The 27,546-nt window shown below is 36.8% G+C and overlaps 2 protein-coding genes and 2 long non-coding RNA genes across 7 annotated transcripts in view; 3 read left to right on the forward strand and 1 right to left on the reverse strand.

The window, feature by feature from the left end:
- The window catches only part of ddx46 (DEAD (Asp-Glu-Ala-Asp) box polypeptide 46), an 800,864-nt gene that overhangs the window by 185,704 nt on the left and 587,614 nt on the right, over nt 1-27,546 (forward strand). The gene's annotated exons all lie outside the window — the stretch shown is intronic.
- Nucleotides 7,235-15,053, forward strand: si:ch73-269m14.3. The gene is made up of 6 exons (NR_170090.1): nt 7,235-7,358; nt 9,563-9,674; nt 12,198-12,272; nt 12,364-12,432; nt 13,780-13,866; nt 14,594-15,053. It is a non-coding gene; the product is annotated as a si:ch73-269m14.3 (long non-coding RNA).
- LOC141379928 (uncharacterized) lies at nt 11,908-15,611 on the reverse strand. Of its 2 annotated transcripts, none has more exons than XR_012397012.1 (3): nt 14,140-15,051; nt 13,814-13,896; nt 11,908-12,314 (listed from the first exon to the last, which is right to left on the reverse strand). It is a non-coding gene; the product is annotated as an uncharacterized lncRNA (long non-coding RNA). The 2 variants fall into 2 exon arrangements; XR_012397011.1 differs by lacking the exon at nt 11,908-12,314 and adding an exon at nt 12,397-12,473 and having other exon boundaries at nt 14,140-15,611.
- Nucleotides 16,382-27,532, forward strand: si:ch73-269m14.4. Of its 3 annotated transcripts, XR_012396990.1 has the most exons (18): nt 16,382-16,501; nt 18,915-20,940; nt 21,346-21,381; nt 21,486-21,563; nt 21,666-21,740; nt 21,843-21,917; nt 22,008-22,106; nt 22,209-22,286; nt 22,389-22,463; nt 22,566-22,640; nt 22,731-22,829; nt 22,932-23,006; nt 23,109-23,183; nt 23,286-23,360; nt 23,451-23,546; nt 23,636-23,680; nt 26,507-26,933; nt 27,108-27,532. XR_012396990.1 is itself a non-coding variant. In XM_009295714.5 (17 exons), the coding sequence occupies exons 1-17, from the start codon at nt 16,388-16,390 to the stop codon at nt 26,728-26,730; spliced, it is 3,423 nt and encodes a 1,140-aa protein (XP_009293989.3). In that variant the 5' UTR covers nt 16,382-16,387; the 3' UTR covers nt 26,731-27,532. The 3 variants fall into 3 exon arrangements, 2 of the variants coding, with proteins under 2 accessions (XP_009293989.3, XP_073791661.1); XM_009295714.5 differs by having other exon boundaries at nt 23,633-23,680; nt 26,507-27,532; XM_073935560.1 differs by having other exon boundaries at nt 26,507-27,532.

Here is a 27,546-nt window from a genome sequence, read left to right on the forward strand (position 1 = left end):
GGCCAAAACCCCTCTAAAACCAGCCTAGTAAACCAGCTAAAACCAGTCAACCAGCTTAGGCTGGTTTAAGCTGGATTTTTCAGCAGGGATGTGTTTAGACTGTGGGGGAACCCAGAGGAAACCCACGCCAACACGGGAGAACATGCAAACTCCACAAAAACATGCCCAGCCGGAACTCGAACTAGCGACCTTCTTGCTGTGAAGCGATTGTGCTATCCACTGCACCACTATGATGCCCTAAATTATTAATATTTTAATTATTAATATTAGTAGTAGTAGTAGTTGTAAATAAAGGTTCAAATTAAATTAATAAAATAAGTAAATGATAATAATAATTATTTTTATTATTATATCATTTATTAAATTATTATATTAGTAGTATTAGAGGTAATGTTATTATCTAAAACTAAAATCTTAATAAATTATTATTAATATAATAATACTATTTAAAAAGTTCTAATTAAATTACTAACATTATTACTATTATTATTATTATTATTATTATTATTATTATTATCGGTAATAGTATTATGTAGAATGTAACTCTACTTCTTTATATAACAATGATGATGATAATATTAATTATTATATTTATATTTTTATTGCACAATTGTAGAAATTTTATATAAATAAAAATACAAACTAATAAAAGTGATATATTGCATGTGTTCCCCCACTTTTGTTCTAGTCTTTTCTTTTCTCTTCTTTTCTTTTATCAGTTTTACAGCAAGAATAGAGACAGAGGTTTCTCTGTCAGCTACAGGTGTGGTGGATCTTAGCTTCAGGCATGTCTGTTTCAGCATTATCTCTTCACTGTTTGCCTGTGATGTGTTGTGAAACATGATGTCGGCTCGACTCGGCTGCTCGAGTTTTCGTAACATCACAAACATGTCACACACACATACACACACACACACACACACACCGCAAACTTTACAACTGCTGTGCACACACACGAGACTCTGTCAGATGCCGCTTTTCCACTGTTTTACCCCAGAATGTTGACACAGTGAGAGGAAGAGCCGCTTCTGACAGAAATGTCAAGCGCTCGCGGTTTGCCTTCAGATGACGTCAATAACACTTTCGCGCGTTTCTGCTGGCGTCTTTTGTTTTGCTTCTAGCGAAAGAGCGATCATACTCCTCCTCCTCCTCCTCCTTATCGTCATCATCATCCTCCTTATTATTATTATCATTCTCATCCTCATCATCGTCGGCTTGCAGGTTTTTGTGCACTTTTGTTTCTGATATTGAAAATGACTCATGATAGGTAAAGGTTTGCAAATTGTGTAATACTGTGTCACTTAAAAGAGTTGGGTTGATAATAGCCCAGTTAGATTATTTTAACCCAGTCTATTGGGTCATTAATGTTAACTCAACAAATTTAAATTATAACCCAACTAGGTCAGCAGTTGTTCATGATGCGATTTAGTAAATGTTTAGATCAACCCAACACAATGACCCAATCTTTTAACCCTTCTATTGAGTAAAATGATTAACCCAACATTTGTGTATTCATTCACTCATTTACCTTCGGCCACAGTGTAATGAACCGCCAATTAATCCAGCATATATGTTTAAGCCACAACCCAATTTAGTTAATCAATTCAGCGATAGTGCATGTGCACGCCAATGCAGAGAGAACATGCAAACTCCACACAGAAACTACAATTGATCCAGCCGGGACTCGAACCAGCAACCTTCTTGCTGTAAGGTGACAGTGTTGACCACTGAGCCACTCTTTTATAGCAAGGAATAAGGCAGGGAATAAGCCAAAGGAAAGTGAGTTAATATTACTATTAATTAGTTGTTGTGTTACTATAGTAACTATAGAATTACCATGTCAGATTAATTATTATAGTTGTTGTGTTACCATGGCAACTATAGAATTACCATGTCAGATTAATTATTATAGTTGTTGTGTTACCATGGCAACTATAGAATTACCATGTCAGATTATTTATAGTTGTTGTGTTACCATAGCAACTATAGAATTACCATGTCAGATTAATTGCTAATTACCATGATTGATTAATTGTTGTAGTTATTGCATTACTATAGCAATTTATTACTATGACAGATTAATTAGACTACTACTGAAATTACCATGACAAATTAGTAACTATAGTTGTTGAATTACCATGGCAACTATAGAATTACCACAATAGATTAAATACTTTAGTTGTTGTATTACCATAGCTACTATATAATTAACTTGTTGTAGTAATTACTAATTACCATGATCAATAAATTGCAAGAGTTTTTGTATTACCATAGCAACTAATTACCATGACAGTTTAATAACTAATTACAAAGGCAGATTAGTTACTCTTGTTGTTAAATTGCCATGGCAACTATAGAATAACCACAACATATTAATTACTATAGTTCTTGTATTACTGCAGCAACTATATAATTACCATAACAGATTAATTGCTAATAACCACAACCAATTAAGTACTATAGTTGTTGTATTACCATGGCAACTATAGAATTACCACAACAGATGAATTGCTATAGTTGTTGTATTACCATAGAAACTATATAATTACCATGACAGATTAATTTATAGTTGCTGCATTTCCATAGCAACTAATTACCATGACAGATCAATTAATTATACCAGAGAGAGTTACTATAGTTGTTGTATTTGTAATTATTATAGTTGTATGTGTTACCATAGTATCTATAGAGTTACCACAACAGATCAATTGCTATAGTTGTCATGTTACCATAGCAACTATAGAATCTTCACAACAGATCAACAGAAGTACTTCCCTTCATTATGGGTCAAAATCAGTGTAGTATTTGGGCCTAGTGTAAAGTACTACAGTATTTTTTCATGTGGTATTGCTCAAGATCTGCTGTGCCAGGTTAAATCTAAAGGCACGTGTCTGGAGGTCTACAACACCCACTCATCTCTCACCGTCATGGCAGCATCATCATTTTCCACTCTCTCTCTCCATCAGATCAACGCAACATGACAATCGAGGCCAAAACTGCTGGTCGCTCAAAAATAGCTCACGATTTCCACTGCATGCACAAATTAACAACCGTTTCTTCTGCACTGTAAGAATACATCTTACTTCCGCTATACACACAATACTGCTGCTGACAGTAGTGAAGGGCTTCATGTCTTCTGGCACTTTTTGGGCTAATTTATTTCTCAGGCTGTCTGCAGGAATATGAAGCCCAAATCTTTTTGTGATGCAAATGATTTTTTCTTATTTCATGATGGTGTGAACAACTTAATAAAGGACATTTTGATCCGCATTCAGCAGAACAGTAAATTAACAAAGTCATCAAATTTAAAAAATTTTATTTAATAACTAGACAATTCAGATTTGTCTTGTTTTTAACATTATTAAAGTACCATTTGGTTTATGACCTGCCTATCATTAGGATACTGACATCAAAAAACATGTCAAAAATGTGAATTGGTTTGATGTCAAAACACTGACTTCTAATCTAATCTATGACATTCACACGTTGATGGCCTTTTGACCACTAAAAACAAATAAAAACTTTACAAAGCGTATTCAAATTAATTAAAGATTAATTAGAGAGCATTAAATACAGTCTTAGAGTTTCACTGATTAATATTTCTAGAATTTGTTTGCATGGTAAATCTCTGAAGTTGGAAACAATGTCTGCTCATTTTGCATGTTTAGTCTGCTTTAAAGAGAGTCTACTTTAGCCACGCTCTAAAGAACAGATAGATAAGCCTGATAGTCCTGCCTTAAATAACTGATAGCCCCGCCCTAGATGACTTATAGCTCCACCCTAAAATATTTATAACCCTGCCTAAAATACTGATAGCTCCACTTTAAATAACTGATAGCCCTGCCTTAAAGGACTGATAGCTCCGCCCTTAAAGACTGATAGCTCCGCCCTAAATGACTGATAGCCCCGCCCTAAAGAACTGATAGCTCCACTTTAAATGACTGATAGCCCCGCCCTAAATGACTGATAGCTTCGCCCTAAAGAACTGATAGCTCCACTTTAAATGACTGATAGCCCCGCCCTAAAGGACTTATAGCTCTGTCCTAAAGAACTGATAGCTCCGCCCTAAAAGACTGATAGCTCCACCCTAAAGAACTGATAGCTCCGCCCTAAAGAACTGATAGCTCCGCCCTAAAGAACTGATAGCTCCACTTTAAATGACTTATAGCCCTGCCCTAAAGAACTGATAGCTCTGCCCCAAATGACTGATAGCCCCGCCCTAAAGGACTGATAGCTCTGTCCTAAAGAACTGATAGCTCCGCCCTAAAAGACTGATAGCTCCACCCTAAAGGACTGATAGCTCTGTCCTAAAGAACTGATAGCTCCGCCCTAAAAGACTGATAGCTCCACCCTAAATGAACGGTGAATTGCCCCTCGCTAAAGAAACTTTGGCAGTAGAGTTGGTTATGATGTTTGATTAATGTAATGAAAACAGATTAATTTGAACAGGACAATGTGGTGCAGAGAGACATCTTTATACCAGCCACTACTACATCACTATAAGATGAGCTCATTCTGACTGAATGCTCTGTACTGCTCTTCAAAGTTGGAGAAACACTTTGACATGATGTGTGTTTCTGACGGAGACGTCATCTGGGTTTCATTCATTTCACATGCAGAGCGAAAACAAGGCCTTTCTGCGAGTAATGAATGGCTTCCAGTGGAGCGGGTGTTATACAAATCAACAGATTATTGTGAGCGTCTGAAGTCTGTGCGGCGAGCCCTGTGTCTCCGTCTTTATGGCGTTCTGTAATCAGTGCCAGGAGAAGCGGGCATCGGGACGCTGGGAATGATGATCTGGAAATGTGCAGGGTTTGTTCCCAGCATTGATCCGCAGACACACAAGATTGATGGTGGGAATGAACGTGTTGATTTGTTTTCCCACACTCATCTGTACATTTACTTTCCTGTGTTCAGAGTTTGATTTGCTATCATGGGAAATACCGTCAGGCTTGTGTATCAGTGTGTGTTTCAGCGGTTTGGTGGAGCTCGAGAAACGAGGAGCTTCAGTGCTCTGTGTGTTTCATTGTGAGAAAAGTCACAGTATTTACATATCAATATCAAATCATATGTACAGATGAAGTCAGACCGAGCACCCCTCCCTTTATATTTCCCCCCAATATCTGTTTAACACAGAGCAACAGTGCATTTACATTCTGAACAGTTTTAATAACTGATTTATTTTCTCTTCATTATGATGACAGCACATAATATTAGTCTAGATATTCTTCAAGACACTAGTGTTCAGCTTAAAGTGACATGTAAAGGCTTCACTAGGGTAATCAGGGTAAAGTTAGGGTAATTAGGCAAGTCATTGTATAACAGTGGTTTGTTCTGGAGACAATCCAACACTAATATTGCTGAAGGGGCCAATAATATTGACCTTAACATGGTGTTTAAAACAATTAAAAACTGCTTTTATTCTAGCCAAAATAAAACAAGCAAGACTTTCTCCAGAAGAACAAATATTAGAGGAAATACTGTGAACATTTCCTGAATCTGCTCAACATCATTTGGGAAATAATTCAAAAAGAAAACAAAATGAAAAGGGGGTGAATAATCCTGAATTCAGCTGTAAATGTACAGGACTCAACCCAGTTTTGTTTTAAATGTAAATGGTTTGCTGCAATTGGTTTCCTCAAACAGTTTGAGTTAACTTAATTAATCGGGTTTAGCAGTGCAGAAAAATCAAGAGAAACTAAAATAATCAATGTTTTGGATAAAGTGACGCCGTGGTGCAATAGGTAGTGCTGTCGCCTCACAGAGTGTGTGTGTGTGTGTAGGTGTGTGTGTGTGTGTGTGTGTGTGTGTGTGTGTGTGTGTGTGTGTGTGTGTGTGTGTGTGTGTGTGTGTGTGTGTGTGTGTGTGTGTGTGGGTGTGTGTGTGTGTGTGTGTGTGTGTGTGTGTGTGTGTGTGTGTGTGTGTGTGGATGTTTCTCAAAGATGGGTTGCGGCTGGAAGGGCATCCGCTGCGTAAAAACTTGCTGGATAAGTTGGCGGTTCATTCCGCTGTGGCGACCCAGGATTAATAAAGGGACTAAGCCAACAAGAAAATGAGTGAATGAATGTTTTGGGATTTGGTAGTTTGTAATTGGCTCTGATGGGAAATATGATGTGGCGTGTGCATCTCAGTGTATTTCAGTGGTTTGGTGGAGCTCTGCATTTGGGTGTGTTTAATTGTGCAGGCACCATATTTACTCTTTTTTTGTACAAACAACACTAAACACTTGATATTTTGCTGAGTTTTGGACTTCTGATGTTCACCCCTCACAGATCTCTCCTTCACAGTAATGTTCTCTACAGGATGCTTTACAGAAAACAACAGAGCGAACAGAACAGAGCGAGGAAATGTTCACAGTGTGTCTGATAATATTTGTTCTTCTGGAGAAAGTCTGATTTGCTTTATTTCGGCTAGAATAAAAGCAGTTTTTAATTTTTAAAAGCCATTTTAAGGACAATATTATTCACCCCTTTGACCTATATTTTGTTTTCTGATTGTCTCCAGAACAAACCACTGTTATACAATGACTTGCCTAATTACCCTAACTTTACCCTAATTACCCTAGTGAAGCCTTTACATGTCACTGTAAGCTGAACACTAGTGTCTTGAAGAATATCTAGACTAATATTATTTACTGTCAACATGGAGAAGAGAAAATAAATCGGTTATTAGAGATGAGTTATTAACACTATTATGATTAGAAATGTGATAAACAAATCTGCTCTCCGTTAAACTGAAATTGGGGGAAAAAATAAACAAGCGGTCTAATAATTCTGACTTCAACTGTATTTAGATGCATAGTTACTGGTGTGTGTGTGTGTGTGTGTGTGTGTGTGTGTGTGTGTGTGTGTGTGTTTGTAATGCTATACTTGTGAGGACCAATTCATGACAAAACACCTTTTAAGTGAGGACATTTCGATAAAGTGAGGACAAAATTGAGGTCCTCACTTTATTTTGCTCAATAATGGCTCCAGGGGGGCTGGGCATCATGCTGTGGGAGTTTCCCAAATGTCCTTATTTTTATAGCAAATCATGACACTAGGTGTGTTTGCTTAATTCTCCTGAGCTCCCCCTAAAGGCAGACGGGTTTACGGCAGCTTTTTTTGATTGGCTGCAAGAGGATGACTCTTCACAGTTTCTGATTGGACGGTTCGCTCATTGTTCGGTCGGATTGATAGGCTGAATGATAGACCAATGGAATATGCTCTTTTTAGATGTTTTGACATTAAGACCATATATGTAAATGACAATGCGCTCACGTGGGCCGGATTAAAGGGATCGGTATAGCGGAAGACAGAGGCTGCATCAACACCACAGCACCTGCAAGGCCAGGTACATGACAAGGACAACACGACAGAGTAAGTCATGATTTTAATACTAATTCATTAATTATTAGCTCATGCTGTCGAGCAATTAAGTAACTAATTAAGTGTTGACTTATGAATTTGTATCTGAGTGCTGCCACAGTCAGCTGTTCCTCAGTGAACACCTTCATTCACCTCAGCTGATTAAGATATAACATAGAAAGATATTCAGCTGAGTTAAGTTTGTTAGTGAGCTGTTGAAGTCTGATTGTACCTGACGGAGAGATCGCTAATGACGGCTGAGAGAGAGAGAGAGAGAGAGAGAGAGAGAGAGAGAGAGAGAGAGAGAGAGCAGCGCAGCAGTGGGGGAGGGGAGCTGCTCTCTCTCTACTCCTCATCCATCAATTAATGAACTCTCATTAACAGCAAACAGCTGATTGACACTCAATGCACGATCATAATCACTAATAACATTTACACTTCAGTTTCTGATTATATTTGACTCAGTTTTATAACTTTTTTAAATTAAAAAAAGTATTTATTCCTAAAGCAGCATCCTGAATGCATCATGACTTAGAAACAACCTTAAAATAATGTTGTATATAATAATTATAACATAAGTTATAAAACATTATAATACTTCATACTTTTAACTACATATTTGTTCTCATAGCTTTCAAGAGTAAGCTAGATTAAACAGCAGAGTAAAACTGTATACTTTACATCTGCACAGTACTGAGCTGCATCATACTCTGCTTTTTCACACTGTTCTTGATTTTATTTTAAGGCAGATGTCTTCAACAGGTGTTTAAGTGTGACTACATTGACTGCTATAAGAGTTGACGAGTTAACAAGTGTTGGAGAGCAGGCGCCACCCCTCCCCCACTGCTCTGCTCTGCTCTGCTGGGGGATGGGGGAGGGGCGCTGCTGCTGATCACACACACACACAGCAGACTCTACACCTGTAAGCTGAGCTGGCCTTCATCAGCTCACAGTCACTGTGTGTATTTAAAACATCATATATTCATACATATTTATAAATATTAAGCCACTGATTATCAAGAAGTGGGGAAAAAATAGGACACAATGTTAAAATAAATTGATCTACATTTTTATATGTCCTAAACTATGATAAAACCTCCCAACTTCTCATTTTTGATCAAAGCATGTTTTTAACTTTGCAGACATTATTGCAGCATCATCAGACAGTCACTAAACTGCTATCAGGAGGATTTAACTAATCACATTCTCATGTTAGACATCATATTTTCACATGAACAACAATTCATCAACCACTGTAAAATATCAATGAAATATTTCAAAATCTACATCTGAATGAGCTGAGGAAAATCTGCATTTAGTCATTTTAGCTATCCAATGCACTGAATCTATGAGCAGTTATAATAATTAGGACACATGTTTGTTGTCATCACTTTGTAAAGCAGATTAAGACTGTTTGCTTTAGGTCTGCACAGTACTGAGCTGCATCATACTTTACACTTTCCCACACTGTCCTTGATTTTATTTTAAGGCAGATGTCTTCAACAGGTGTTTAAGTTTGACTACATTGACTGCTATAAGAGTTAACGAGTTAACAAGTGTTGGAGAGCAGGCGCCACCCCTCCCCCACTGCTCTGCTCTGCTCTGCTCTGCTCTGCTGGGGGATGGGGGAGGGGCGCTGCTGCTGATCACACACACAGCAGACTCTACACCTGTAAGCTGAGCTGGCCTTCATCAGCTCACAGTCACTGTGTGTATTTAAGACATCATATATTCTTACATATTTATAAATATTAAAACACTTTCCCACACAGCCCTGGCTTTATCTAATGGGCATTGTCTTAAACAGTTCTTGATATCCTGTAGCTGTTTAAAAGATTACTAAACTTCTCTTACTTTACATGAATCAGACAAATCCACTTAAAATCATTATGACCACATCACAGAACATTTCTCTGCTGGTATAATGCATCATACTCTTAAAGGCTTTGACCACAATTAGGCAAGTATTATAATGCATTGTAAGTTGTGAATATTTATCAGCTCAGATGCATTGTTAAATTATAAAGAGGCAAACAGAACTGTGAGAAATGTGTTCACTTCACCTCTAATCTAGCTGTTTTTGTTTTCAGCATGATATCTAAGAGACATGTTTGCATATCTCCTGTTAAATGTTCTCTGTGTTAGATTAATAAATTAATAGCTAGATTATTAGTTTTCTTTCATCTTTGAGTTGATGTAAAAATGTTTAATTACAGATGACAAAAAAGAAAAACCAAGAGTGATGAGGGGGAGCAAGATGGACAGAAGAGAGATGAGGAAGAGGAAATAAGCAATGCTTCTTATTTTGTTAGTGACATCTCTACAGAGGTAAGTTAAATGTTTCTAAAGTATGATCAAAAGATTTTCCCCCAAGAAAATGACATAAGCAATAAATATGAAGGCCTCATTTTGATCCTCTGTGAGTACACAGCCCCAGTGCCTGTCAATAAGTGATGTTTTATAAACAAATTTTATATATATATAAAATAAATTGCTTAAATTTAATAAGTAAATATATAGTAATAATAACACCAAGCTGATAAGAAATTTCAGCTCAGAAATCATCCAGAATCACACCTCTAGCTTACCCCATCTGTTTTCACAGCAATTTAACTTGCAATTTCACTCGATCTAAATGAAGGAACTCCTTTCAAAACCTTTGGCTACTCCTCAACGCTCCTTGCACTACCTTAAGTTCCTTTTAATTCTATCATTTAAGTTTTTCATAGAAATTAATTGTAAAAGTCAGTGGAAATGCCCCATCATTGCCCCCTTTTACTATTTTAAACCCTAAGCCTTTTCTAATCCTTGGTCTTTAATCCCACCAAGTAGTTATATCATAAGGTTGCCGCTGCTAGCAGTAAATTTACGTACACAGTGACTGCTGAAATTGACTGACTGAAATTTAAGCACAGTGACTGCTCCCACTGGATGCACCACCGCAACCATGCACCACCGCAAGCGCAGTGATCGCTCCTATAGGTGTCGCATACCTTATTGTCATGCATCTCCATAAGCGCAGTGACCGCTCCTACAGGAGTCACACACATTATTATGCACCACTGCATGCGCAGTGACAGCTCCCACGGGAGATGCTCACATTATTATTATGCACAAACGCTACTGCAGTGACCGCTCCCACTGCAGACAGACACCTTTTTATGCACCACTGCTAGTGCAGTGACCACTCTCACTGGGGACGCACACCCTTATTACACACTGCTGCTAGTGCAGTGACCGCTCCTATGGGAGACGCACACCTTAATACATACTGCTGCTAGGGCAGTGACCACTCATACAGGAGAAGCACACCTTATTATTATGCACCACTGCAAGTGCAGTGACCGCTCCCACTGGAGTCGTACACCTTATTATAATCCACTGCAAGCGCAGTGACAGCTCCAACTGGAGACGTACACCTTATTATTATAATCCACTGCAAGCACAGTGACAGCTCCAACTGGAGACGTGCACCTTATTATAATCAACTGCAAGTGCAGTGACCGGTTCAACTGGAGTCGTACACCTTATTATTATAATCCACTGCAAGTGCAGTGACCGGTCCAACTGGAGTCGTACACCTTATTATTATAATCCACTGCAAGTGCAGTGACCGGTCCAACTGGAGTCGTACACCTTATTATTATAATCCACTGCAAGTGCAGTGACCGGTCCAACTGGAGTCGTACACCTTATTATTATAATCCACTGCAAGTGCAGTGACCGGTCCAACTGGAGTCGTACACCTTATTATTATAATCCACTGCAAGTGCAGTGACCGGTCCAACTGGAGTCGTACACCTTATTATTATAATCCACTGCAAGTGCAGTGACCGGTTCAACTGGAGTCGTACACCTTATTATAATCCACTGCAAGTGCAGTGACCGGTTCAACTGGAGTTGTACACCTTATTATTATAATCCACTGCAAGTGCAGTGACAGCTCCAACTGGAGACGTACACCTTATTATTATAATCCACTGCAAGTGCAGTGACTGCTCCTCAGGAGACGCGTTCATGTTTTAATCTTGGTATAATATAAATAAATTGCTTTTGTGAGTACTGTAATCACTGCAGAGTACACTCTCGCTCTCGCTGACGCCGTATGCCTGAACTTCTGGCTCTATTCACGGCAAGCTGATCATATGGAAATGTGATTTGTAAAGTACTTAGTCAAAATACACTGACATGATTGACTTTTCTCACTACTACTACTGGTTATTTAACATTTAGCATAAACAATACTAAACTAGTTTTATTTCTTTAATATAGAGGCTCCGTCTACCTTTTTAAAAGCATCATATGTGTTTTTAGCCAGTCATCATCAGCTTTGTGGTTGTCACGCCCCTACACACACATGCCAGTCATCATCAGATATTATCATCAGTTTGTAATGGTGTAGTAGTGCAGGAAACCGTCATTTATTTCTCGTTTATTCATAATTCCATTATTCACATCCCATCGTCATTAGGATCATTATAAATTTTCCATTTAAAGTTGTTGTGCACCTCTCTAGTCAATATATCTGGCAAATCCAATGAACACAAGAATGCACAGTAATATTTTTAGAAACTTTATTCAGATCAAATCTGCAAATGCGTTTGAAGACCCACAACCAGAGAAAAATGACCACAATGTGAAATCTGTCAAATCATCTTACTGTAGATGTTTTTAGCTGTATTCAAATAACAGATCCCTGGACTAGGTACTAGCACTTAAATACAGTAATAATTACCCACTTTTTAAATGTGGGTTGATTTATAAGCAGCATCGCTTTTGCCTGGAGAGTTTTTGTTATGATAACAAACCAATTCTGCCTTCCAACATTGAGTTGCCTGTTGCTTTTTCCAGAAGACTCTAAAATGAAGAGACATGTCCATTGTCCATGTACCTCTGTCAGCCACCAGCGTCACCTCACTTAAACTGGTCAGTATGTGGTAATTTATTTCAGTGTGTTGTTGAATCTTCCTGTTGAAAGATAATAAATGAACACTGTTTTGTGCTGTTGTAATTCCAGAAGACTCTGATAATGAAGACACATGTCCCCGTACCTCTGTCTGCCACAAGCGTCACCTCGCTCAAACTGGTCAGTATCTGCTAGTTTACTTCAGTGTGTTGTAGATAGGGCTGGGCGATATTCAAAACAAAATGTATCACAATATCATGTTTCATATCATTCGATACCGATAATTATTGAATATTTTTTAATACATTTAGGAATATTAGGATTTTTTTATGTAACCACTTTATTTTAATTTACTAACATTACTAAGGCAGATAGTTTTAATAGCATTTAACTATGCGAACTATGCAAACATTAAAACAAAAGATCTCATAAACATACGTGTTGAAGAGACACTTAAACTTGATAAATATTATATTATATTTATATATATATATATATATATATATATATATATATATATATATATATATATATTATATATAATTATATATAAATGTTAAGTGCAATGGTGAAGTGTAAACGCTGAACAATCAAAGCAAACTTTAAGGTAGATCAACATCTGTAAGGTGTGAATAATAATGATACCGTAAACCTCAAACTCTGTCAACAACACAAATTATGATCATCAAATCTGAGCTTTAGTAAAGGAACTAACCATCATTATTTAAACACACACTGCAACATTACAGATAGTGAAGTTAAATGATTACAATACCCCTATGCTGAAACTCTTTCAGATGTGGAGCTAGAGGCTGGGATGCACAAGAAAAGAAACCAAAAAGCCACTCTGGCTCTGCATCCATTTAATTTACAATCTCCTCACTGCTGCCAGCCGCCGCACTCATTTTCACATGTGTTGTTATTCTGACCTGAAGTAATAAGCGCAAGCACGTGGTTTCGGTTTCCTTGACCATTTACAATGGGCTCGCGCTCCCCTGGCGTTTCTCGTAACTAGGTGACCATCAAGCGTTTTGTCAGAGGATGACAAACAGAGACCATTGCTGCAGCTCCAGTGCAAGTTTATGGAGAAAAGTATAAGGCTCTGCAGTGTTGGGATGCGCTGTGTTTGTCTGAGGTCATTAGTCTGCCGTTATTACTGAAATGTGTGTATTCCATACAAAGTTTGAAGTAGATTGGTTACGGTGCGCTCACGGCATTCGGAAAAGTTTAGATGTTTTTAACTAGCGTTACGTGTGCGGCGCTTGCATAACATGTGCGACCATTGGAAATGACAAACTGAGACCCTAAGCTTATTGGCACTGCTTCCAAGGCGCGCGCTCAGCAGACACATTTTAATAAAACTGTAGCGATTCATACCGAAACTACACACCAAATCTTTTTTATTGATATTGACAACGATGTTCAGTCAATAAATATCGATACCGATTTTACCACCCAGCCCTAGCTGTAGAATCTGCGTGTTGACAGATAATAAATAAACAGTGTCTTGTGCTGTTGTGATTTCAGAAGACTCTGATAATGAAGACACATGTCCCCGTACCTCAAGTTCTGTCATCACTGGCCAGAATCAGGAGATCATTCAAATGATGACAGGTAACGCAGAAGGATCACTCAGTTGCTCTCCTGCAAAACAAACACACTCATTGATCTTAAGAACTGAGCCTTTTCATTTGTTCCCTAAGGATTGACTGCTCATAAATTTAAATTCAGTCACCAAAATGTAGATTAGGCTTAGATTAAACTTGAATCTGAAAATCAAGTCTGATTACTGCTTGTCTAACTGTTAGTTGGTGAAACTAGTATTTAAGAGAAAGTCTTAAGGGGATTAATTCACCCAAAAATGTCATTTGTTGTTAATTTACTCACCTTCAGTCCATCCAAGATGGTGACTTTAGTCCTTCAGCCTCAATGCTGTCGTCAGTTATTTACAGCAGTTCCTTTACTGTTCATCACTTACTCTAAATGCAATAACATCACAGTAGTTCTTGCATTTTGGTGATTGGCTAGTTTATTTTGACGATTGAGGGTTTAATCAGGTTATTGTGTGGTATTAATGAAGGGTTTGATGAGCGCTGGTGTCTGAGTGTGAGATTTTCAAGCTGTTTCCTCACCGTTTCTTTGATCATTTTAACATGCACACCTCACATTAGTGCAGCACGTAGTGAATTGATGAACTAAATGATCAACAGGCTCTATATTATGATTTGGCATATAGTTAAAACAACTAATGTGATATTGCACACAACATATATCACAATATAATATGTGTGTGTGTGTGTGCTCCCCTAATTTACACAATTTTTGACCTTTTGTTTTTCAGGACAGAAGGCTGCAGTGAGGCCTAGGACAGCTGATGAGCAGGCTGCTGCAGTGAAGGCAACCCTGGACAACCCTTTGTTCTGAAAAAATCTCCAGGAAAAGTGGGCAGGCAGGCTTACCTTCAAAACAATCCATTTATTCCCTCCAGACCCTGGATTAACGTAAACGACTTTTGTTTATAAGACAATCCAGTCCAAGAAAAGAAGAATAATTTGAGCACATCACTGTTCTGTTTAAGTTTGCTGCATGGGAACACATCTCTTAGTTTCTCTGCTGTGTTCCTTTTATTTAAAACCTTTTGATTCTCTTATTGAGCATTGAGTCACTACTCAACATTTCTGTAAAATTCAGAAAATGGTGATAAAATATGGTCAAAAGTTAAGCTGTGTTAGAATAAATTAATCTTGATGTTGTAGAATAACTGATAGAAATGTACACTATAATTAAAACTATTTACACAATTGTCTGTAGTTGGCTCTTAATGTCAGCCTGTAGTGTCTGCTGTAAACTTTCAGTATTTTCAGACTCAGACTGATTGGCTAAAGCACAGGCGATGTAGCAGATTCCCCAGTCCCTGATAGCTTTAATCCACTGGATGTGGAGGTTTTGGGTGTATTATGTCAGTTTACTGTGCTCCACATTTACATCAATACACTATAGTATCTTATAATAACTAGTTATATATTTATATGTATATATTATTCAGACACCAGATTTTATTTGTATACACGTATGTACAATCGGATGGATGGATGGATGGATAGAAACATGCATGCATGCATGCATACATACACGGCACATTCTACCAGAAACATACATGATCTCTCCCTGAAATAAAAACAAATACAGCGAATAAAAAGTATTTCATTCCAAACAAATGTCTAAAATGGCCTGATGGTTGATTTTTGTGAGTGGTTCTGTAAAGGAATATGTCATTCATTTGGTTTCTTAGATTTTTTTTTTCATTAAAAGCACTAAAATGTACAAGGCCTGTCATTGTCCTCAGCCCAGTTTAAACCTGCAGCTTTAAGAGTTTTGTTGTGCTAAATACTTATTTAAAAAACTTTATTGAAATAATAAATTCCACAAGTAATTTTATTTATTATTTGTAAAATAATTTTACAGTTGTCCCCATGCTTCTGTCAGACCATGTCACATTTATATATATATATACACACACACACACATATATATATATATATATATATATATATATATATATATATATATATATATACACACATGTATATATATTTATTTATATATATATATATATATATATATATATATATATATATATATATATATATATATATATAACACGCACATGTGGTGCCTGACTAGTTATTTATTACTATAAAAATGCTTGGAAGAAAGGCTGTGCCTTTGAACATTCTGGTCATGAAAGTATAATTTCATAAATAATCATAAATGTTTCTTAATTGTATTTAATTCCATATTAAAAACTGAAGGTTATAAATAAATAGGCTACAGATAGAGAGAGAACTATGTGGTAAAATATAACTCATTCACACATTAAAATGAGTTTCACTTAACACTTAATGAGATCGCTGTAAATAGGTTACACAGGAAAGCATGTAAAGGTGACTTTCTCTTGTCGCATATGTGTTTATTTGGTCGTTTAAGGTGTTAATATCGTCAGTAAAAGTATCAAGAAGCAGTATTTAAAGTTTGACGCAGCTCACAATTAGTTAGGTAACGTGAGCAGATGCGCAAATTTCACGCAATTTACGCTACGTTGAGAATGACGTCATCAGACATTTCCCGGGAAAAGATGGATCGGTATAGTAGGAGGATGGCGGCACTGCGGTCTCACCATAAGAAATGTGAAGAAAGGTACAAGGCAAAAATGAGGACCGAGACATATGACAACAATTTACAGAATGGGGTAAGTAATGGTTTATATTATTCAATATATGTTCCGTGTTTATAACTATGGGTTACATGATTGCTAACTTAGTTATATACTAGATGCTTCGTCGAGTCCTCTTTATCTAAACACTGGCCTGCCAACTCTCGAGCCTTCGACAGTATTCTCACGCCAAAAACCCCTTCGTCAAGCAAATAGCCTCTTATAAAGTCAGCTATAAAAGCAAAAATCCCCTTCTTCAAGTATATAGATGCGTGTAACACCTGCCCAGTGAAGCTTGTTAGTGTTTAACGTTACTGGCTATTGCGTGGATCCAGTCAGAGGCAAACCTGACCAAGTGATTTAAGTATACCAATCATTCTTGATATTTTTTTTTATTTGGCATCAGGGAGGTTCTATAATTAGAAGCAGTGAGAAAAATCATAATGTCACCACACAAATCAGGGCTTTTTGAAACCAATAAGTTGTGCCACACTTGGGGAGGGAGAAAATTCTCACTCCAACCTAAAACCAAAAGTTAGCAGCCCTGCTAAACGTTACATTATTGTACACGTTGTACTGTAAATCGCTTTATGCATTTTTTGCATGTAATGTTTAAACTTGATTAAATGATAGTCGTATGAGTTGTTACATCTATGTTAATGTTTAAACTTGATTAATTGGGGGAGGGGAGGTTGTGCCAAAGGGTGTGGGGGACATCAAAATCTTCCTGTAAAAACATTTTAATATAAAAGAAAAAAATGTCTGTAGTCTGACAGTATCATGCCTTCAAATGTGTTTATCTTTTCATATTTGTCTTTAATACATATTAAACATTGATTATTACAGATCCCCTACAAAGTGAATAACTCCCCATTTACAAAATAATATGTTTATGTTCAGGCCTTGTACACTAAAAAACAATGTTTTGTTTGAACTTTTACTGCTGATTTGAGTACTCTATATATTATAATACAAAGATTAAATAGAAGGCATGTATTTTGATGTCCTAAAATGTTTTACAAATTAAACAAGTAAAACACATGGGTATTTGTATAAAATTATACTTTAAATCTAATTTCTGAGATGAGCATCAAATGTTGATTTCACCTATTATTTTTTTATAACGGTTAATGTTTTTATTTGTCCAGATTTAATAAATTAAGGTCATATTTTCACACAATGTTATTACATTAAATTAAACAACTTAATGTAGAATATAAGAAGAAATAGGGGTATAAACAACATATAAATATATGTAGTATACTGTAGCATAACAGTCAATAGGTCAATAAATCGATAATTAGACATACACAAATAATAAGATGAGTAATACATGTGCACGTCTACATCAACGCATTAATGTCATAGTATGTCAGTAAGAGCTGAGGAATTATCAGCAAAACACAAGTGGGGCTGGGTAAAATGTTGCACTGCGTTGTAGACAATAGCCGTGTTTAAGTGTGTGAGGTGCTGCACATACTGATCAGTTAGGACATCAGTGATTGTCAAACACAGCTGATATTATAATTTTACCATAGAAATTGCCACTACAACCATCACCTCATCTGAGGCCGTACTCACACTAGGTACAGTTGCCTTGAACCAGGCCAAAGCATGCTTGTCCCCCCTCCCGTCTCCCCCGACAGCCCGCACTGACACCACAATCGGGCCTGGGCACACTTACGTCATCGCTGTTGTGCTGTTCAGTGAGAAGCACTCTCTCACTCAGCAGCACAGTGGAGATTTCTCTAGTTATATCGTGTCAATGGTTTGATATGCAGTGATATTCAGTCAGATATTTCGCCAAACAGTCCTTAGGGATGCGGGGACACGCAGTCAGATATTTCACTGAACAGATCCGCCACTTTTGGCGCTCATAATCATAATGCGCAGCTGTCGTTCAGTGAGGGGTTTGCGTCTTTAATATACTACGGCAGTTTGCGATCACTAAACAGTAAGAATGCTTAATAAATCCATATGAAACAGCTCCTTAAAGTCACGTCTCGCTTTCGGTTTCGGGCTTTGCCCAAGTGAACCGCGCTCAGGCACACCTCTTCCAACCGGGCCAGGGCCGGCCAAGTAAACCGTGCTTGAGCCCAATTCAGCGCACTCACACTTCTCAAACTGTCCGGGAAACGGGCCTGGCCACGGTACAGATGGCATAGTGTGAGTAGACCCTAATACAGCCAGAATTAAGTCATAGTATTTGACAACCAGTCCTTCTCCTTCAAGCGTCATGCTGGTTACCACTTTACAATATTGGGAAGATTAGGCCTTTTTTATTTAGTTATCTTCTTATTTGTCAGTGAAAACATGACACAATGACAAAATTATTTGTCAATAACATGTTTTCACTGACAAAAAAAAAGAAAATAAAACAAAAAGAAATAAACAGTCCTATTTAAACCTGCTAAAATGTCAAAGTTAAATATTTATATTTTCTTAACAGGAACAATCAAACGACAAAGGTGAGGTGCCAACAGAGAACGGGTCTGCTGAGAAGAGTGACATAGACACAGAGAACGGGTCTGCTGAGAAGAGTGACATAGACACAGAGAACGGGTCTGCTGAGAAGAGTGACATAGACACAGAGAACGAAACCAGTAAACAGGACTCAAGTGAATCAGAAACATGTAGTGAATATGTTCCATCAGACAAAGAGAGCACTGCTGATGAGCTTGATTCAGAAAGGGAGTCAGGGGTGCAATTAAACACTATTGACACATTGATTCCTTCAGATAAGGATTCTTTACATACAAGCAAGAAAAAAAAAAAGATGACAATCAAAACAACTGTTAATTGTCCCAAAGGCACAAGAAAATGGAACAAAAAGCAGTACTGTTTGTACTGTCAGAAACCCCAGAGCAAGATATCACGACACCTTGAAAATCGGCATGCCAATGAACCTGAGGTTTCAAAAGCTTTCTCTTTTCCAAAACACTCTAAAAAAAGAAAAGATCTTCTAGAGGGAATTCGAAATAAAGGGAACTATTTTCACAATGTAGAGGTTTTGGAAAACAAAGATGGAGAAATTGTAACTTGGCGTCAACCAACCGTGGCTGCAGACATTTCAGATTTTCTTCCTTGCCCTCAGTGTCTTGGGTTTTTCATGAAGAAAGATTTATGGAAACACTCAAAGGCATGCAGAGCAGAGAACGTTGTTAAACGAAAAAAAGGAGAGAGAGTGCGGTCCACTGCAGCTTGCCTTCTACCTATGGGGTCAGACACCCCTGCTGGTATTAGAACACTTTTGATGGGTATGCGTGAGGACAGTATCGCCAAAGCAATAACCGAGGATCGCTTGATCATGTTGTTTGGCGAGTCCATTTATACAAAGTGCGGCCACGACCGAGCTCAGCACCCATACATTGTACAAAAAATGCGAGAACTTGCAAGGTTTATGGTTAAGGTGAAAGAGCTATCTAAGTCAGTGGAAACACTTGAGAAACTGTGTGTTCCTCAAAACTTTGTTCTGGCGATCACTGCATGCAAGGAGGTAAGCAGCTACAATGCTGAATCAAATCTTTTTAAAACTCCTTCTTTAGCTCTCAAAATTGGTTACTCATTAAAGAAGGCATGTCAGGTAAGCTTAGGCCAGAGTCTTATGTCTGGAGACACTGAGACAGAAAGGAATGTAAAAAACTTCATCAAACTTATTGACAGTCACTGGAGAACCAATATTTCAAGCAAGGCTCTCAACACCCTTCAGCAAGCCAGATGGAATAAGGGTGATACCATACCGCTTACTGCAGATGTCATGGCATTACAGAAACACTTGAGAAAGCAGGAGGAGGTGTCAAAAGAAAAACTAAGGAAAAATGCAAACGCTGCTGACTGGAAAGTTTTAGCAGAAACAATACTTTGTCAGATTATTTTGTTCAATAGGAGACGTGAAGGAGAGGCTTCTAAACTACTCCTTACAGTTTATGAAAAGAGGAATGTGAAGCCTGCCAACCAGGATGTTGTTAAATCTCTGACTAAGTTAGAGCAGCAACTGTGCAGTGAATTGACTAGATTGGAAATTCGAGGAAAAAGAGGGAAAAAAGTACCAGTACTACTGACCAAAGACATGGTTGACTCACTTGATCTTTTAATTGGAAGCAGAGAGAAAGTTGGGGTCACAAAAGACAATCCTTATGTTTTTGCAAAAGTTGAGTGTTCAGCCCATATTCGTGGGTCAGACTGTCTACGAAAATATGCAGCAGTGTGTGGTGCCAAAGACCCAAAAAGCCTGACTTCAACCCAACTGAGAAAACAAGTGGCAACTCTGTGTCAGATTATGAACTTAAAAGATAATGAGCTTGACCAGTTAGCTAAATTTATGGGTCACGACATACGCGTTCACCGCGAATATTACAGATTGTCGGAAAACACCATACAACTAGCAAAAGTAAGCAAGTTGCTGTTGTCTCTAGAGAAGGGGTCTGGAGTATACAAAGGAAGATCTTTGGAGGAAATCCAGTTTAGCACTGATGGTAAGTACAGTGGATTTAGTTTGTTTTTTACTACAGTAACTTAAAGTAATAGTAATACTGTTTTTAATATTTTTTCTTTTAGATTTTTAATATTTGATTTCTGTCTTGGCTTATTTCTAAACAACCCTTTCTTGTTGGCTTTCTTACTGTCTTTAAATAAGACACAGCATTTAAAAAATGATGAACACTTAATTTGTTCAAAAATAAATGTGAAATGAATAAATTAGCATAAAACTGCACCAGTCAAGATGACTCGCAGTACCCAAATTATAGTGTTAATCAGTTTAAAGTGGTCATACAAACCTTGCAAAAAAGTGCCAGAGAGCTTTGTAATATGTTTAATGAGCTTGATCTGTTTTTATGTATATTTCTCTTGAGGCAAATTTTTTTGTGTGTGTCTGACAGTGACTGGAGAAGAACTAAGTCAAACTACAGATATGGGTAAGTATTATTGTGATTTTATCATAAGCTATGAACTGAAAGTTTGCTTGTTTAATCCATAAAAGGTGCCAACATTAACTTTTCAAAATTGTTGTTATATTTAGATGAGGAGGAACACACTTCTGCTTCAAGAAAATCCATCAGTCACTCTTCTCAACACAAACGACAAAGTTCTGACACAGGTGAGTCGTCATGAACCAACAATGTATGCGTCGTTAAAAATTGTGTTCTGATGTTCGTTTACTAAAGCATTCAAACAAACTGTTTATTGTCGTTATATTTAGATGAGAAGGAACACACTTCTTCAAGAAAATCCATCAGTAAATCATCTAAACGCAAACGACAAAGTTCTGACACAGGTGAGTTGTCATGAACCAACAATGTATGCGTCGTTAAAAATTGTGTTCTGATGTTCGTTTACTAAAGCATTCAAACAAACTGTTTATTGTCGTTATATTTAGATGAGAAGGAACACACTTCTTCAAGAAAATCCATCAGTAAATCATCTAAACGCAAACGACAAAGTTCTGACACAGGTGAGTCGTCATGAACCAACAATGTATGCGTCGTTAAAAATTAAATGTCAGTACAGCGTTTTGAACATGTCAACTGTTTATTGTTGTTAGCTGTTAAAGTGCTCACAGAAGTTGAGGAGGAACACACTTCTGCTTCAAGAAAATCCGTCAGTAAATCATCTAAACGCAAACGACAAAGTTCTGACACAGGTGAGTTGTCATGAACCAACAATGTATGCGTCGTTAAAAATTGTGTTCTGATGTTCGTTTACTAAAGCATTCAAACAAACTGTTTATTGTCGTTATATTTAGATGAGAAGGAACACACTTCTGCTTCAAGAAAATCCGTCAGTCACTCTTCTCAATGCAAACGACAAAGTTCTGACACAGGTGAGTCGTCATGAACCAACAATGTATGCGTCGTTAAAAATTGTGTTCTGATGTTCGTTTACTAAAGCATTCAAACAAACTGTTTATTGTCGTTATATTTAGATGAGAAGGAACACACTTCTTCAAGAAAATCCATCAGTAAATCATCTAAACGCAAACGACAAAGTTCTGACACAGGTGAGTTGTCATGAACCAACAATGTATGCGTCGTTAAAAATTGTGTTCTGATGTTCGTTTACTAAAGCATTCAAACAAACTGTTTATTGTCGTTATATTTAGATGAGAAGGAACACACTTCTTCAAGAAAATCCATCAGTAAATCATCTAAACGCAAACGACAAAGTTCTGACACAGGTGAGTCGTCATGAACCAACAATGTATGCGTCGTTAAAAATTAAATGTCAGTACAGCGTTTTGAACATGTCAACTGTTTATTGTTGTTAGCTGTTAAAGTGCTCACAGAAGTTGAGGAGGAACACACTTCTGCTTCAAGAAAATCCGTCAGTAAATCATCTAAACGCAAACGACAAAGTTCTGACACAGGTGAGTTGTCATGAACCAACAATGTATGCGTTGTTAAAAATTGTGTTCTGATGTTCGGTTACTAAAGCATTTAAACAAACTGTTTATTGTCGTTATATTTAGATGAGAAGGAACACACTTCTTCAAGAAAATACGTCAGTAAATCATCTAAACGCAAACGACAAAGTTCTGACACAGGTGAGTCGTCATGAACCAACAATGTATGCGTCGTTAAAAATTGTGTTCTGATGTTCGTTTACTAAAGCATTCAAACAAACTGTTTATTGTCGTTATATTTAGATGAGAAGGAACACACTTCTTCAAGAAAATCCATCAGTAAATCATCTAAACGCAAACGATTAAGTTCTGACACAGGTGAGTCGTCATGAACCAACAATGTATGCGTTGTTAAAAATTGTGTTCTGATGTTCGTTTACTAAAGCATTTAAACAAATTGTTTATTGTCGTTATATTTAGATGAGAAGGAACACACTTCTTCAAGAAAATTTGTCAGTAAATCATCTAAACGCAAACGACAAAGTTCTGACACAGGTGAGTCGTCATGAACCAACAATGTATGCGTCGTTAAAAATTAAATGTCAGTACAGCGTTTTGAACATGTCAACTGTTTATTGTTGTTAGCTGTTAAAGTGCTCACAGAAGTTGAGGAGGAACACACTTCTGCTTCAAGAAAATCCGTCAGTAAATCTGCACATAAAAACAGACTTTTAGAATCAGGTCAGTAGTCAATATGTAAATTATGTTTTACAAATAAACATTGTATGTGTAATACTGTTAAACTTACATGTTGTTGTAATTTCCAGTAGAGTTCTCAGAGGATGAATCTTTCATGCAACCATCTATAAAATCTGGTCAGTATTTACATTATATTTATATTTTTATTTAAACTTAAGACAAAGCACATAAAGGAGCTTTTAATTGGAAGCAGCTTGCCTGAAACTTCAGTAAATTATGTTTTAGATGGTCACAGTTTGATACATTTTGTTTCTATATTAGTTAGGTATATTAATAATACACACCATTGCCTGAGTCAGTTTAAATTCCTTATTTAGCTTTAGCTGTCACAGCAAGAAAAAGAATTTCATGTGCGCTACATAATTCACATGATTGTGAATTTACCACGTCCCAAACTGCTATTAAGTTTGTCAGACATCAGCAGTGCATATACTAATCAACGTATGATGTATTGCAGGATTTTTTTTAAGAATATTTTTATAAATTGCTCTTGTGTTCCTTTGATATCATAAGCTAATTTCACAAACTTAACATTACAACATCATAATAATGTATGCAAACTCCAGTCTAGATAATGAAGTAATACTATGCTGTGGGGAGTGGGGACAATGGCATCATAAAAAAAGGCCTTGAGGTTTAACTGACTTGAAAGCTTTGCTGTCTCTCAGTGATTAGAGCACTGTGCTAGTGACGCCAAGGTCAGGGGCGAAAAGCCATTATCGTCAAAAAAGATATGCAGTAAGACCTTTCAAAAATCCGTGATTTGAATATTGTGTAATGAATTTAATTGATGTTCATTATGAATCAAATTAATTAAAAGGCATTCAGGACGCATCAAGTCGTAACACTGAATCTGGATTCTCACATACAGTCATGGACAAAATTGTCACCCTTGGTAAATAGTGGCAAAGACGGCTGTAAAAATAAATCTGCAGTTTTTCCTGTTGTTCTTTTAATCAAGTAATCAGCAAAATGATAACATTTTCATTGAAGTTATACAATTTAACGTGAGGGGAATATAACGTTATGAATTTTTTTTTTCTCTGGCCATAATTGTTGGCACCCTTGTATTCAAAACTTTCTGCAACTTCAGTTTGCATGAAAAACAGCTCTGATTTTTTCCCCTTCATGCCTGACAAGGTTTGTGAATACTCATTTTCCATAGGAACTGGGAGGTTTATGGCAGAATCAAAAAATTTTTTTAATCTGTTGGTTATCTTTTGGCTGTTTTGATATAAAATATGATGACATTTCATCACCTTAGAATTACAAGGTTCTATCTGCATCTTGAATGATTTTGAGATACTGAGCTTCAAAGTTTTTGCAATCCATAGCAAACAGTATGTGTAACATTTGTTTTTTTTAATTAAAATGTAAACAACTTATAAAAACATTCCATAATGTCATTTAATAAGAATATGTCAATAACTCAATTTTGTCAAAAATGTCAGATAAAACCTCATAATTCTATGGTTACGATATATCTGAACAAGATGTCTTGGACCTTCGTTGTACAATTAGATGGAAGAAACCACATGGGAAAGCTATTCTGTTGTCGGAAGATCTGCCCACTGGCCTCTGTCCATTATGGCCTCCTAACCCTCCCCATATCCTAATTGGCTTTATCACTCTCTCTCCTCTCCACCTATCAGCTGGTGTGTGGTGTGTGGTCTAGCGCAAAAATGGCTGCCGTCGCGTCATCCAGGTGGATGCTGCACACTGGTGCTATCCCTGTGTGTACCAAACCTTTAATGTGTTCTAGCTTAGGGTTAGGGAAATAAAATGAGGAAAAAAAAATCTAATTTCTAATGGCGATAGAAGCCAGTCCTGGCTGAAGTTCCAGTATGGTAAATTACTATAGTGTAGTTGGGTTTTGCATGACAGCAGATGATTGGTTTCTTTAACAGTGTCTAAAATGACTTGTTTTGATGGAGATGTAGTTTTCCTTTATTTTTACTATTAAAAAATAAAAAATTCTGCAATTTTACATCTGTGATCTTTATAGAGTATTTGGTCTCTTAAATTGTTTTCCTTGCTGCACATAAAGACAATATTGACACACATCATGTTTCAATCAGATATTTAACATCTCCAGTCCATTAAACTTCTTTATTTCCCTGATGTTGGAAATGAGAATATTTAATTTTTAAGTATTTTCTTAAAGCCACTTTGTATTATGTAAAGATCAACAATCTTTTGCTGTACATCAAAAGTATATTATTTGGTTTTACCCTTTGTGACAAATGATTAGATTGGTTTGGGCTTTGTGTTACTAATATTAACTTATTAATCTTTGCAAAAAGACGTCATGACCAGACAACATCATGTTTCCTGTCACCATGGTGTGCTAAGAAATTGAAACCTTCAATAAAATTATATTTAGGAGATAATTTACTCATAAGAATTTCTAAGGGTGCTTATAATTGTGGCCAGGGAGTATTAAAGAAAAAATTCATAAAGTTATATTTCATCTCTGTCACACTTTATTTTGATGGTCCGTTTGTTTAATTTAAGATACATGCCAACTAATTCCCATTAGATTATAAGTTGACTGTAAGGTTGGGCTTGGGGTTAGAGTTAGTGTAAGTTGACATGTACTTGCAAGGTTTCTTATAGTCAGTTAAATGTTTGTTGAAAGAGCAGTATCAGCACATATTAAGCAAACAGTCTACTAATGCTCAAATGGACGATCAAAATAAAGTGTTACCTTCATCTTACATTAAATCGTTTAAGATTAATACGTTAGAATTTTGCTGAATTTTAATCTAAAAGAGCTCAAGGAGAAACCATGCAGATTTATTTTTACAGCTGTCTTTGCCCATATTTACCAAAAGTGGCAATAATTTTGTCCATGACTCTAAATCTTTCAGATTCATACATATAGCAACAACATTTGCAAGGATTTGGTTTGTTAATTTCGTCTTTTTGTTTGTTTGTTTTAGGAAAGAAAGCCCCTAAGAGGCCATGGAGTCCCGAGGAACAGTTGGCCGTAAAAGATACAATGCGCAAGTTTCTTGCATTAAGAAAAGTACCTGGGATGGCAGATTGCCTGTCATGTCTGGACAAAAATCCTGTTCTAGGCTCAAGATCGTGGCGTGACATAAAAAACTTTGTACATAATACGATTCAGAGTATGAAAAAGAAACTTGCCACAATTACTTATTAGGTGCTGGAGTAAAATTTTATTTTAGTTACTATTTTTTGTTTCTTAAGGTAAATGACATTATTAGCATTTCTACAGAAATTATGTTTTAAGAGTCCACCTTTATATTGTACATTTGTACTTCATTACAAATCATTTACTTACAGTGGTCTTGTTTAATGAGGTTCGTACTTGATGTTCGAGAAATCAGTCGACTTTTGTGTTAGGTCGGAACTCAAAGCACTTTATTTACAGTTGTCTTGCTCAATGCGGCCTGTACTGAGATCGAGAAATCAGTCGACTTTTGTGTTATGTTACAAGTCAAAGCACTTTATTTACAGTGGTCTTGTTTAATGAGGTTCGTACTTGATGTTCGAGAAATCAGACGACTTTTGTGTTAGGTTAGAACTCAAAGCACTTTATTTACAGTTGTCTTGCTCAATGCGGCCTGTACTGAGATCGAGAAATCAGTCGACTTTTGTGTTATGTTACAAGTCAAAGCACTTTATTTACAGTGGTCTTGTTTAATGAGGTTCGTACTTGATGTTCGAGAAATCAGACGACTTTTGTGTTAGGTTAGAACTCAAAGCACTTTATTTACAGTTGTCTTGCTCAATGCGGCCTGTACTGAGATCGAGAAATCAGTCGACTTTTGTGTTATGTTACAAGTCAAAGCACTTTATTTACAGTGGTCTTGTTTAATGAGGTTCGTACTTGATGTTCGAGAAATCAGACGACTTTTGTGTTAGGTTAGAACTCAAAGCACTTTATTTACAGTTGTCTTGCTCAGTGCGGCCTGTACTGAAATAAAAAAATTTGCAACATTGTTATGTTGGATTT

Source organism: Danio rerio, chromosome 21 (assembly GCF_049306965.1).
Source record: "Danio rerio strain Tuebingen ecotype United States chromosome 21, GRCz12tu, whole genome shotgun sequence".
Lineage (NCBI taxonomy): Eukaryota > Metazoa > Chordata > Actinopteri > Cypriniformes > Danionidae > Danio > Danio rerio.

Bases quoted from the DNA above. Each gene is read 5' to 3' on its own strand.
- si:ch73-269m14.4 (XM_009295714.5), top strand. From the start codon at position 16,388: ATGGATCGGTATAGTAGGAGGATGGCGGCACTGCGGTCTCACCATAAG. The intron at 21,741-21,842 runs GTGAGTTGTCAT...CGTTATATTTAG, and splicing joins ACGACAAAGTTCTGACACAG to ATGAGAAGGAACACACTTCT. The intron at 23,547-23,632 runs GTCAGTAGTCAA...TGTAATTTCCAG, and splicing joins AAACAGACTTTTAGAATCAG to TAGAGTTCTCAGAGGATGAA.